Source organism: Populus euphratica, unplaced genomic scaffold (genome assembly GCF_000495115.2).
Source record: "Populus euphratica unplaced genomic scaffold, PopEup_1.0 scaffold64.1, whole genome shotgun sequence".
In the NCBI taxonomy this organism is placed as follows: Eukaryota; Viridiplantae; Streptophyta; class Magnoliopsida; order Malpighiales; family Salicaceae; genus Populus; species Populus euphratica.
The window spans coordinates 323,778-338,224 of NW_011499923.1; the positions used below are offsets into that span (position 1 = coordinate 323,778).

At 35.1% G+C, this 14,447-nt stretch overlaps 1 protein-coding gene across 9 annotated transcripts in view; it reads left to right on the forward strand.

The window, feature by feature from the left end:
- Positions 1–13,545, forward strand: part of SUVR4 (SET-domain containing protein lysine methyltransferase family protein) — a 28,709-nt gene extending 15,164 nt beyond the window's left edge. The window contains exons 2-11 of one of the 9 annotated variants that reach the window (XM_011040174.1): positions 2,819–2,883; positions 4,491–4,679; positions 4,854–5,202; positions 5,853–6,826; positions 9,018–9,036; positions 9,199–9,289; positions 10,431–10,497; positions 10,642–10,692; positions 12,821–12,944; positions 13,047–13,545. In XM_011040174.1, the coding sequence (XP_011038476.1) occupies positions 4,497–4,679; positions 4,854–5,202; positions 5,853–6,826; positions 9,018–9,036; positions 9,199–9,289; positions 10,431–10,497; positions 10,642–10,692; positions 12,821–12,919 (1,833 nt within the window). In that variant the 5' untranslated portion in view covers positions 2,819–2,883; positions 4,491–4,496 and the 3' untranslated portion in view covers positions 12,920–12,944; positions 13,047–13,545. The other 8 variants (XM_011040166.1, XM_011040170.1, XM_011040169.1 and 5 more) reach the window with 8 other exon arrangements.
- The last annotated feature ends 902 nt before the right edge of the window (positions 13,546–14,447 follow it).

Sequence of the window (14,447 nt, forward strand, 5' to 3'; positions counted from 1 at the left end):
ATCAATCCAGAAATCCTCCACTAAAACTTTCATTTTAGCCCCCTTTGTTAGTCTCACAAAATCAACAGCTCTAACACAACTTTTCCTTTCTTAATCGATCCCCTTCTCACCAAACCTGTTAGGCCAGCTACCATTCTCCTAGTCAACGATCATAAGCAACATAATCAACAGTAGCATCAATAGCCATCCTCACATTGGTAGCTCATCCTCTCCCTCTTTCGGTCACAACAAAAAATTTCACCATGAGCCAATCAATCTCTCTCCATCATTAATCAAATAAGTTCAACATCATCGACTGTCATATCCAACCATATACCTTAGCCTTTCCTCTAGTTTTCTTAAAACTAGCACCCTCACTAATAGCCTTCATCACCATCTCTTGTAACTCCTTATTTGTCTAAAAATAGCTCCCATCCAACCTTACCCATACAAAAAAAAATGGCCTTCTCTCTACCAAACCAACCCATTATCGACTCATTATCAACATACCCACCAAACTTATAGGCCATAACTGTAGCTGCATTGCAAGTAGTATGCAATCCATCATCACTTCCTCTCCCACCGTTAATCATGGCAACGTAATTGTTTTCCCTTTCTTCTCTTTTTCCTGTGGCAGTGTCATTAGCCTCCCTCCATCCATAACAACCCTAATTTATAGATAATAGAGAGGAGTAGATCTGAAAACAAAAGAATATAAGTTATAGTACAAAAAGAGAAAGAAAAATCTAAGAAAAAAATTAAATCCGATAGATTTGTTTGTGTGATTTGTTGGGTTTCTTAGGTGGCGGTAGCTCTCATCTCTAGCATAGAAAGAAGTACGAGAAGAAATCATTCCCGATCAACTGGCTTGCGCACTTCTAGTAGTGTTGGTGCTTGAGAGCCACATACAACTACTGTTCTTGCAACTCAGAAGCTTCCCAACACTATTATCGAATTCTCAACAATTTCTCTAGATTGATTTGTAAACTTTTGTAAATATTTAATGTATTGTTTTGATTATTTTGAATTTTGATGATTTGTAAATTGATAATTATGGGTGTGTGTGAGTAAAATATAGTAAAACAGAGAATGTGTGTGTGCATTTTTTTTATTTGCTTTTTTTTTTACTTTGTGTTAGATCAATGAAAAAAAAAGGAAAAATAAAAAGTAAAAAATTAAATACTTTTAATTACAAGCGACCAAATCTCTAAAAACCATGAAGAAATCATATCGTTTAATATTTTTTTATAAAAATTAAAAAATATAGAGGAAGTCAGAAACTTCCTACAAAACATACATGGTAAGGGTGCTGATTTCAATATCAAGAGTGTTACGTAAACAAATAAGGGAACTTAGATACGAGATTGACTAAACGGATTGAAAATGCAGCTCCGTTGAAAGAAAGACAATTCTTCTCGATTGAAAAAGAAACTAGACTTCCCTTCTTATAAAGAGAGACCAAATTCTCACATGTCCATTTTGTTATTACAACCTTCTTTTTAGATGTCAAAGACTATAAGCTATTCTTAAATTTTCATTAGATCTCGGTTGTATTTTGGCATGCATTTTAGGATTTAATAATCAATTTATTAGATTCATGAGAATTTGATCAATATTTCAATAATCATTGTATTTTAATCCATGAAAATTAATAGTTAATATTCTGGTATAAAACATTGGACCTACAAGTGAAACTAGTATTTGAAATATTAGGGGTTGACTAGAAAAAATCTCAAAGTTGTTATAAATATTTTGAGAGTATTTTTCATTGTAATACACAAATTACAAAAAACCTTCTCATAAGAATTTATTTGGGTACAAAAATCTATAATAAATTCTTAACACTGGATTCATTATTACGAATAAATCTCAATTCTAAACCACAAATAGACCATCGATCATAAAACTATCAAAATCTTTAAATTACATCAAACAACACAAAACAATTTATCTCAGATAAGATACGCTAAATATGCTAATAGCTTTTCTAACCACAACAAGTCTCTTATCTTTAAATTTCTGATAAAACTAATATACCGGGGTTTCTTAGTAACTTTGAACCAAACATCTAAGTGACCTTCCAATGCCACGAGTTCACGTGTGATAATGCTTTTGAAAAAAAATTATTTTTTCTATGTTTTAAATATTTTTTATATTTTTAGATTGTTTTGATACGCTGAAGTTAAAAATAATTTTTTAATATATTTTAAAGTGAAAAATATTTTAAAAACAATCGCTAATACAATATCCAACAAGGTCTAAAAATAAATAAATCCTTATTTATTATAATTGATGGTAGTTACTTTATATCTTTACTAAAAAAGAAATAAATCTTTATTTATTATAATTGATGGTACTATTGTAGTTACTTTATATCTTTACTTTCCTATTTTCATTTATTTAGAGAATTGGAAGCTCATATCATATTATGATACAATAGTGTTTTTAAAAGTTTTAAATTTTTAATGTGTTTAAATTATTTTAATGTATTAAAGTTAAAAATAAATTTTAAAAAATAAAAAATATGTATTATTTTAATATTTTTTTATATAATTTTTTTAAATAAAATTTTAGCATCCTTTTGAATAGATCCTAGACTTTTAGAAAGAGAAAAACTAATAAAAGAGAAAAATATTTTAAAAAGGAAATTTTAAATTAGAATTTTACGGTAATTACGTATGTATTTTTTTTCCTATTTTTTCCATCAGCATCATAAGCCCACTTGCTATTTAAGCCCAACATTTCAAGAATATTTATAAATATACACGTCCTGGTTGCCAGAACAATCTGTATTTCTCAAGGTCTACTAGACGACTCCCAAAAGAATTTCGAAATCTCGAAAAGAAAAAGAAAACCAAAATCCACGAAGTAGAAAAGGCATTTTAGAATCGAAAGCTCAGTTTAGTAAGTTAAAAATAGAAAGACCTTGTTCATTTTCACGTATTTGCATGTTACATTTAATATTATTATCGACTCTGTAATTTCTTTCTTTCTTTTCTCCTTTTTTTTAATGGGTTTTAAGGTTTATAATAATTTTTGTTCTCTTTTCTTGGGTTTGGTTACCGAGAAAATGCATGCAAGTTTTCCTCTTTCTCGATGACCATATAGAAATCTCGAATATTGTGTTTTCTTTTTCCGTCGAATTTCGTTATTCGTTTTATTTCAGCTTGTTTGGTCATTCCGGGTATTTGTGTTTTGCTTGGTTGCTAAGGAAATTTATATTCTGTCTTGTTGCGGAGAAAACTCACTTCACACCAAACTTTTGCATGCTTCGTGTTTTTTTTTTTCCCGTGGTTTTTGTTAAACAAACATGATGCTTCGATTTTCGGGTTTTAATAAATACTGGAAAAAAAATATGGCCATGTTTTTGTTTTTGTTTTTATTTTTTGGGTTATAAAGTGAGAAATTCTGGGTATTATAGTGAATAGAAAAGGGTTGTTTGGTTGCTGAGAAAACAGAGGGAAATGTGGGAAAATTTTGATTCCGGGGTTGGGTTTTTATGCCCTTGGTTTGTGAAAAATGGAAGTCTCACGTTAATTGAAGCTTTGGAGTGGTTGGATTCAAAGGCTTAGTTGAGGTGAAGGATTTAATTTTTCATTCTCTGGTTTCACAAAAATCCAAACTCCAAAGGTTCAAATTTGCTTTTGTTTTGCTTAGCAACAGAACAGTGGGTTATGGAAAGCTGAATAGATTCATTTTAGTGGTGGAATGAAATTGAATTGTGAAACTGTGTCTGGTGTAATTTAATTGTTGTTTCGGTTGCTGGGAATTTGAAGGAAATAGAAGGTAATAATTGGTTCGAGTCTCGTTTCACATCTTGGTTACCAAACTGTGTTGAAGGTTGTAATTTAAAATTTGTGAAACGACATCATATGAGGCCTATGGTAGTGCCAGGTTGATAGAAAACCTGAATTTATGCTTAAGTAGGCCTGTGTAGTTTACTTTGAGGTGGTTTTACATAGATGATTTCCTTGGCTGTCTCTGCTCCATCTTTTTGTTCTTTTTTATTTTTATTTTTTGAAAGTTTTGATTTGGAAATTTGTGACTTGAACCAAGTGGAAAGTTTGTTGTTCCTTGTTAGTAGATGTGTCCACCGTGTGGGTTTTTTTTTTAAAGAAAATTAAATAATTACCAATAATAACCATAAGAATAGAAATTAATGTTGTGTGGTGTAGTGTTGAGCAATTTACACAAGTGCCATTACATTTCGAGTTGCAGTTGTAGAATCCTACTCAAAAGATTATAGTTTTGAACTATGCATAAAGGGGATCGCTTTGTTGTTTCTATTCTAGTTAACCTGTTTCTTTTACTCCACCCATCCACAAAATAAATTGTAGTATGTTTTGACTATGTGCATGATTATTTTTAGAGACACCATAAATTAAGAAGACTTATCTTGTACAACCAAAGTGCTATGGAGTTTGTATTTTGTTAGGGTTTGAGAATGTGTGATTTGAAGATTTGACTTTCAGTAGTTATCAAACTGAAGAGTTGCTTATTCCCTTTAATAGTTATTTATGGCCAACAGAGAGAGAGCTAGCTGTGCCTTCAAGGCAACAAGAGCTCTAGGAATTCGAGACGAAGAGGTGAAGCCAGTGCTGTTAAATCTCTTGAAGCTGTTTGATATGAAATGGGAACTTATTGAAGCAGAAGATTATCGGGCACTCATAGATGCATATTTTGAGTCGAAGGAAAGTAAGGTAGATTTTACTCAATATTTCCTCTGCTCTCATTGTCATCTTTTTTACCGATAAATTTCTCTGGGAAGCCTGTCAAGTTGTCATGCCTGCGAAGACATGATTTACAGTGTTGGTAGCTTTGTTTTGCAGATGATTAAAATCCTTATTCTATGAATTTTTTTTTTCTATGAATAGATGGGATCAGACGAGAAAAGTCTCATGGAACATTCTGTGTATGAAAGACCCTCCAAGATACCACATCTTGAACAACAGAAAGATCAGATTTCTTCTTCAACAGATAGTCTGAGCCCAGTTGAAAAAATGATTTTCTCTTCAATGGCTCCTAAAGACTCAACTTGTAAGGGGGCATCATGCGCATTTTCTTCTGAACAACTGGCTGTTGAACCTCGCAGTTCTCATCCTCGGAAAGAAAAAATGCCTAGTAATTGTCACACCAGAGTGTTTATTAAGCAGAGAACTAAGCAAAGTGTCAGTGATGAGGCAGATTTTGCAGAACCCCCAGCAGCGGTTCATCCAGGTAATGGTAACTCTCTACTTTTGATAATGCCTGTACTAGAATATGATTGTCTCCTTGATTCATTCAGTGTTCCATGGATGATGGTGTGAATTTTGCAATGTAAAACCTAAATATGTTTTACTTGCATGTACCTTTTAGGGATAAGAGTTGGAAATGGTGGTGAAAAGCATCAGGTCTATTTTCTTTTATTGATCTAATATCCTGTTCAATAATCAGCATACTTGGATGATATCTTAGAGTTTAAGCCTTGTTCTGTCATCCTCTATACTAACTTTTAAATCAAGAAATGCAAATTTTAAGTCGAGGATGGGCCATATCTTCTATAGAGGTGGCTGTCATACACCTGGAGAAAAATTACTATGCTCTCCATTTTTTTTTTAATTTTATTTAGATACGGTGAATGTAGATGTCCATGTTATGTAAAAAGCTCATTAATGTTAGTTTGGTGTAATTGTTTAGATTCATTTAACGTATAGCCCTTTTTATTTTGGATCCTTACTGTTAAAATCTGATGCTTGGTAATTAATGGCATCTTTTCTACTGTCATGCTCTTATAGAATTAATGCTTTCTTCCTACTAATTTTCACCTTCTGCACCTGTCAATAACTGTTCTTTTTTTTATTTTATTTTCCTGACCTTCTATCTTTGCTTGTTAGTTTTTCAAGGTTCTTTTGTTGGTTCAACAAATGGGAATAATTTGGTAACTCGCCTGGGATCTCAATGTGATGCTTCAAGTTCCAAGGATAGGATGTACTGTAATAGCAATGTTCTTATTGCTTCATCAACCTCTGGAGAAGTAAAAATTTCACTGAACTGTGATTCTGCAGTTAGATGTCAAAACTTCAAAGTTCCAGATTTCAATTCAGTTCTCAAGTATTTGGAGGATAAATATCTCAAGACACACAAACTTGTCACACCTGAATTTTCTATGAAGACTTTATTCAAAGATTTGTGTGAATGTTATGTGCAAGTGGGTCAACTTCATGATCCACTGCCAAACAACAAAGCTTTAAGAATTGACAATTCCGATATGGTCGTGGACAAGAAGGCTTCAAGTTCTTTCAGATTGCCACATTCTTCTAAGAATTTACTAAAGGCTAAGCACAAAGCAACTGCTTGTGACAAGAAGAGGTCTGTTCGAAGTCTCAATGATATAACAAAGGGTGCAGAAAATGTCAAAATTTCATTGGTAGATGAATCTGGCAATGAGGATTTCCCAAAGTTCACTTATATACCACAGAATATAATATATCAAAATGCTTACGTGCAAATCTCACTGGCTCGGATAGCAGATGTAGATTGCTGTTCAAGTTGTTCAGGTGATTGCCTTTCTTCTCGGATACCCTGTGCATGTGCTCGTGAAACTGGTGGAGAATTTGCTTACACTCCGAAAGGCCTTTTGAAAGATGATTTTCTTACTGCTTGTGTGTGCATGAGACGGGCCCCTAAAAAAGACCATTTTGTTTATTGTCAAGACTGTCCATTAGAGAGATCAAAGAATGAGGATTTGCCTGAACCATGCAAGGGTCACCTGCTCAGAAAGTTTATTAAAGAATGCTGGAGAAAATGTGGATGTCACATGACTTGTGGAAATCGAGTGGTTCAACGTGGTATTACATGCGACTTGCAGGTAAGATACACTTTGACATCTCTGATAGCGGTTTTGATGGCAAATTGACTTTCCAATTATATCTTTAGTTGCCCATTTGATGTTTGGACATTTGGAAGCAACTTCTGTTAGAATGGCATTATACCATCTTTCTTTTTTATACAGAAGAAGAAATACTCATCATATAGAAGGAGAAGGATGACATAATGAGACTGGACATCCTTCTGCAACCCTAGCCTTAAAAAATAACAGAATAAAACTAGTGCAACAAAGCTTTCTAATCCTTTTGTATTTTTAAATGCTCCTGAAAAACCTGCAGCACAGCAGTAGGGTAAAAAAAAGCAATGTAATTACTAGGAATAGAAGATTCTCATCATGGAAAATTCTTGAATTGCGCTGGTACCAAGCACAATTGTAATAGCATACATCACATTTCTGCAGCAGCATCCATCCTTTGAACGTCTCAAAATCCCTCTGTAAAAGTACCTCTTCCAGGCTATCAGGGTGGAGACAAAATCTTTTGAAAAATAGAAAAAAGCCAACACAAATCCTCCATGCTATTGAACAGTGGAGGCATGGATGGCTCAGGGTTTCATGAAGGCAAAAAAACACATCACATACAAGTTTGGAGATAAAACCTTTTGGGGTCTTTTAATTGCAAGAATTTAGTTTTGATCTTGTTAAGGGCTGTGGACCAAGGTTTAGCTGTCCAGTTCATGTCTCCCTTTATCTGGCTCTCTGCAGGAGTGTCCACTCTCTGCTTCCCATACAAGGACCTTGGAACACACGGTTGGGTGGGGGGGGTAGACCTAGCAGCAGAGGAGAAGACAGACACTGCATCTGTTTCGCATGCTGGAAAGCTTAACTTGGCTATTGAAATCAGCAGTTACCTAGTCCAGTAAGGGCAGCTGGAAGGAATGGTCAGGCTGCTGATACTTATCTATTATCTGAGTCTTCTAGGGGTTATCTTGTTTCAAGAAGTGTGAATTCTTCTGTTTGCTGACCACTGAAAATAAGGTCATGAATTCTTCTGTTTGCTTACTACTGAAAATAAGGTCGCGAAGGCAGGAAAAAGGATGAATGGATAAATTGGAAAGGGATTAGATATGGCATCATATCTCAAAAAGTAGTCCGACTTGTCTTGTCTCTGAACTCCATCTTGCTTGCCCTCCTAAAAGCTGGTCAACATTAAGCTAGCGAGGAGAGCTTGGGTTTTTTAGCTTAGCTTTGTTGGTTTTTTTTTTTTTTGTGTGTGTGTGTGTGTGTATAGGATTTGGACCATTTTTCCTAGTTTCATCATTTGATCAGAGTCTGAATTTGCTATATCAGTTGCTCCTGCAAAGTTGCTTTGATTACAGAACCATGCATGTCTTTTAAACCTTACAAACTACCTTTGCCTTCCAGATACACTTTTCTAGAGGTAGATTAGGGGATCATGGAGTGTGGGTTGGGATTTTCATGTACAAGGAATATGCAAAAATTGTTTCCTGAAAGTTCTGGTTATGATACTCTCTTGTCCCTTCTAGAGGAAAGGTGAACAGAGTTAAGGATTTGGGTGAGAGAAGCTTCTGACTCTTTATCATATTATATTTTCAATATAATGAAGGGTATAATTCTCACTTCCTTGGGATTATTGAAATTTGCGATGGTGGAACGATGAAGATAATAGAAGGGTAGAGAAGTGGGAAAGTAATAAAGAAGGTGGTTATCTCCTTTCCACCAATCTTCCCAATAACCCCACCCCCCCACACCGCCCCCCGGTCTCCTTCTAGCTTCATCCACAACTTAATTAGCTAGAAGTATTTTAACTATCATTTACCTTCTCTAAAATGCCTTTTGCATAGCATCCCTCAACACCATTCTTAGTCTCTTAGCCAAGATATTGGTCAAAATGTTATCGACACTACTCACTACCCTATTTGATCTGAAATGTTTGACTTTAGAATGGTTTCTAGGATGGGTTCCAGATTAGCTTATATAACTTGGCTTTTGAAACTTCCATGGTCGAAGGCAAGTGAAGACAAGTTTGTATTTTATTGGTATAGTTACATCACTAGTATTTGCATTAGCATCCTTACTTTATTAGCTTGAAATAGATTGTACTTTTTATATTGATTTATGTATCAGTGTGTTTGTAGTTGCATAATTTTGTGAGAGGATAGCTTTCAAAGTGAGTAGTCGATAATCTCTTGATGTTTTACTCCTGTCACAGGTGTTCATGACTCCTCAAGGTAAAGGCTGGGGTCTTAGGACACTTCAGGATTTGCCTAAAGGATCCTTCATCTGTGAATATGTTGGGGAAATACTGACCAACACAGAGTTGTATGAACGAAATATTCAGATTCAGAACAGAGGCAATAACAGACATACTTATCCTGTTACACTTGATGCAGACTGGGGCTCAGAGAAAGTACTGAGGGATGAAGAAGCATTGTGTCTTGATGCAACTTTCAGTGGCAATGTTGCAAGATTTATTAATCATAGGTGATGCTTTCTACTTCACTTGTGTGCATGCATTTGTGTAGACTGGAATGTTTTCTTGCTTTCACCATTTGTTTTCACATTACCTACTTGCCTCTTATTATACCAGGGATTCCAGTTTTAATATCTAAATATTATTTTATTTCTTTAATTTCATGTCAGAAGGGGTTACATTTTTATATTAATTACTTAATCAAACACTACTGGTACCTGAAATGACACTTGAAACAGTTACAATCCCTTGATTTAGCATCAGTACTTGTGTAACAGACAATATGAATGGAATAAAAGGAAGACCTAAAAGCTCCATTAAAATGAACAGAAATAGAAGCAGAGCAATGACAAATTTCTTAAAAGACAAAGGTGAGGAGGAAGCAAGCCTACTGTAAGTTTAAAAATGAGAGAAGAAGTATTTTTTATGACATATTGTATCTGTTCCTCTTTTTTTCTTAATTAATTACTTTTTAATGGAAAATATCATAAAGAATCCCATTGTTTGTTGGGGTAAACAAAATTTAATATACTTTTTAATTAATATTTATGATTAAATCAAAGTTATTTTCATAAACAACTTATTGTAAAATCAATTTAGGTCAAAAGTATGTTCGTCGAAAAATAACCCAAAGCTATTTTTTAAAACAATAGAATATAGCTGAAGTTAGAATCAATAAGGTAAAACTCAAATTTTGAATTAACCATTCGATTCAAGTTAAAATTTGTTTGTAATTAAACATATATATGAAACTTTTCTTTGAGTTAAAAGTTTTTGTTTTTTTGAAGAAAAAAAAACTAAGCATATCGAACAGAATGTGTGTTGGGTTGAGTTGCTGTGAAATGCATATTTGGAATGGGAATGTTTTTTACTTCTTCATTTATTGCTATAACCTTTGTAATAGATGGGGCCCCATTCTTGTAAAACTGTTATAGAATGAAGAAACTTAAGAAACTTCACCAACTCAATGCAATTGACTTAAGTAACTTTGTTGTTTGCTTTTATGATACATATTGCATGAACTTGAGCAACACTGATTTTCTGCTGCAACTCTAGGTTTTCCCTTTAATTTGTTTGAGTTGTGCTCCTCACTTCCCATGTTTTCCATTTCATTTTCTCTATCATATCATTCTCTGTTTCCTCCTTTTGCAGATGTCATGATGGAAATTTGATCGATATTCCAGTTGAAGTGGAAACCCCTGATCGTCATTATTACCATGTAAGCATTTTTGGGGTATCATTTGCCCATGTCTCTTACATTTTTTCCTTTTTCCTTTCCTTTATTTTATTTTTTTTAAGTTTCTTTGCAACCCATTTTTGAAGAGCCACATTTGAAGAGCTTGTTTCTCTTCCCCTTATGCAGCTTGCCTTTTTCACTACAAGGGATGTAACTGCCTCAGAAGAACTGACGTGGGTAAGTGGGTTCTAGTAATAATTGATCTGGCAGTACTTGCTTATTTAACAAGTATGTTTATGCAAATTTTTAGCCTTCAAACAACATGTATGGTGAGGCATGTGGTTGCATTGTTTCTATGTTTTGGAAAAAAGAAAGAATCAGTAACACTTGTCATTCCATACTGATGCACAATAAATAAACATATAAACAGATGAATAGCATGATGAATTAGCAGGAGAATTATTTGCATAGATTTTTTTTTGGGGGAATTTCTAAAAGAATGTGAAAGAAGCTAAGTTCAGTACCAGGAATTTCATCTTGAGAAAAAATATTTCCCTTCCCTTGAGCTCGTCTTCCCATCCTTGGTGATGATTGGATTAATATGGCTTTGGTACAGTTCAGTGAGACGCTGACTTGTACTTATTTTACTTTGCACCTTCTACCTTTTGGGAATCTGGGAAAGTAGCATGAAAATCCAGAAATGAATAATCATCCTAGTGAAACTGCCCATAAGCATTTAGGTTTGCCATTTTAATCTTCCTGGTAGAGAGTTGGACCAAGAAGATTGTCCTTTCTGTCCAACACACAGTAAAAAACTCTTGATTGGCATTTTTTTGTGACTCCTTGCAGGGGAAATGGCACAATCTGTCCTTACATAATTGGATGAGTTTCCAATATGTCCTTATATCCTTTATTGTATGAGTTTCCAATATGTCCTAATTTTATCCATATAAAATGATTGAGTTTCCAATATATTCTTATGCTAACCTTTTCTGTCCAATTTAACATAACCAGTCAAAAAATGGAAAACTCGGTGGAGGAGGAGGGGGTCAAAAAAGAGAGAAAGGAGAGGGGAGGAGAAGGAGGTTTAGGGAGAGAAGTTTGGTCCAGCATGATCTGTTTTTGCATGTTACTGACACGTCTATAAAGATCAAGGTCATTTTCAGTATAATATTGAGTCACGTGCATGACCGATTCAATTAATTTGGATGGAAAAAGTTAACAAAATGATAGATTAGAAACTCAGTCATTTTTAAGGATAAAATTGACTCAGTTAAAGATATGAACACAGATTGAAAACTTGCCCCATTATACATGGACTGATTAGGCTATTTTCCCAGGGTTGATTAGGCTATTTTCCCAGGGTTGCAAGAAAATTTGTGTTAGGAAAATAGTGAAATAGGTGCACAATTTCTTGTGTTTTGTGCTGTCCCGTCCTTAATATCCAACCAATTTAAACTTCTACAACAGGCAACAGGAGGCTAGTGGTCACTGGTTGCCTCTCCATATTACAGAATGGATGTGTTTGTCAGCATATTTCCAATGCATCTGAACTTGACAGAATGATCGATGAATGGTATATTAAGTGTAGGAAATGTCCCTAAGGTGAGAACTATGAACAAATTCTTCGTTTGATGGTTGAGAAAAAGCCTTCACTTTCCTAAGATACACCAAACTGTCTTCCACGTTAAGCATGCTGCTATCAGCATGGGGTTTCAACTTTCTAGGTATCATGTGACGTCCATTTTCTTTTTGGTTTTTTTTTTTTAATACAATGTGGTTGACACCAACGCTATGAACTATCCATGCTTTCTGGCTTGAGACTTTGACCATTTTACTCAAAATTTTTAAAATAGATAGATGTGTACTTCTCTATACAAATACCTGGTACTATTAAGTGATTTATGCCGATGCCCTATTCAAATGATGTTTCAAGCCCTAGAAAAAGCTGACTGAAGCTTGTTTGGTACTGGTAGCCATTATCTCGAGTAAAGCTTATTTGAACTCTGCTTCCTTGTTGCTTTTTTGAAGTGTGTTCAAATTGCAACTTTTGGTCAATTCTTATTTCCATGTTCTAATAACAGATAGGATCTGCTTTCATTGTCGATTGTGTCTGGCTGGGCAGATAAAACATCTAATTTCTTTATTGGAAAAGTGGTTTGTGGTTTTATCCAAAGTCTGAACTGTAACATCTCTGGTTAACAGCACAGACAATCCATTTCTAACTAATGTTTTGGGCTTCCTGTTGTTATGCAATTTAGAACGCATGCCTCATTAAATACTTTATGTCCCTGTTTCAGTGTGCTCTGCAGTTGAGTTTTGTTGAATATATCTGCTAAGAAAATCGACACGAAATGTTTTGCAGGATTACGGAATCGACTTTGATGATTATGACCATCCAATAAAGGCATTTCGATGTTCTTGTGGAAGTGCATATTGCAGAGGTGTGAATAGTACATGTTAGGACATTCTAGCTTGATCATGAAGAGGTAAAGGTTACAGTGTGCTTTCAACTTCCTCGACTCCAGCAATAGAAGTATTTTGATATTTGTCTTCTCTGTTCATATAACTAGTATATATTTTTCGTGCAGGCAATTGATTGCAATTGGATGAACGAAGGACAGTGGGAAACATAAACAGCATTTTTTGATACAGGAGCTTGATTGCTCTGAGATAACATGTGACGAGCAGAAAACTATAAGCTTTTGTTAAATAGTTTCTTATGGTGTTTGATGATGAAACCACGCTAAGGTCGTCATTAATGAATATTGCTCCCACTGTAGATGCAGCATTTGAACCAGATCTCCTGTTAACAAAAGGAAGTTTGTGAATATAAAGAACGCAGGAGATGACCATAGTTCTTTTGTTCGAGTTTTATTTAGCATTTTTGGCCCTTATCAATGACAAGGTTACAGAAGCTAGGAGCCCGCCTTTGTCAGTTTTCAGGGCAAACAACTGCCCTGGGAGTGGACTTCGTGTTCAGGGAAGATTTTAAATAGTGACCTATGCGTGTGGATTCATTTCAGGTTCCTCGTACATAGCCTATTTCTTGAAGCTTGTCCTCAAACCGATGAACTGGAATTTTGGATCATGGGTTTCCAGCTTGTGATACATGAACGGGGTTTCCAATTTGTGATATATGAACGGACATTATTCTTAAACCAGCGAAACTATCGCTTTCTCTCTCTCACTGAGTTAAACATTTATATAGGACTTAATGATCTCTTGATCATCGCAATTCATCATTGGAAGAATAAGACAGATTGTTGACTGAAGGGGCTGGCACTGGCATTACTGATTCTGTGACAAAAACAGAGGATTTTGGTTTGGCGAGGAAAGCTGAGAAGAACAACAAAAGGAAGCATCAAGCATGTTCCTTGTCTCGTGAGGTTTGCTTTGTATATGGCGCCAGAGTATGTAGTCGATCATGTACAGGAGGCACCCTCTTAAACCTGGGCTCTAGGATGCGTAGTTTCCGAGATTTCGAGCCTCGAACCACTACTGAAGAGCTTCTGGGAAAGATTGCAGATGAGCATCCTGAGATTTCCAAGGCGAGATGTCTCGCAAGGAAACCATTGTTCAGATGGACTGCTAGTTTCTTCTCTCTTTAATTATTCAGACGATGCAGAAGACAGTCTTGGTGCTGCTGGGTCTGGAGATGTTCTTGCATTGGAATCTCGAGAACAGGTTTCATCTTAAACACTGCAGCAGTATCCACTGACCCAGTTCCTTCCCTGTTGGTTTATAAAAGCGACATAGATCAACAACTCTTTCTAAAACAGGTGTAGCTGGATATGATTATTCAGAGAAGTTTAGTTTTTCTACAGAACTTATAATGCAGACCTTCCGCCTTCTGGTCATTGGTTTCAGTAAGCAACAAGGACATAAAATTTATCTTTCTTCTCTGACAGTACCATATCTGCGCCATTTCCCCCCCTTCTAACAACCCTAAGTTGCTATCAGAAGGTTCAGAGAAGATGGATATCACAGTT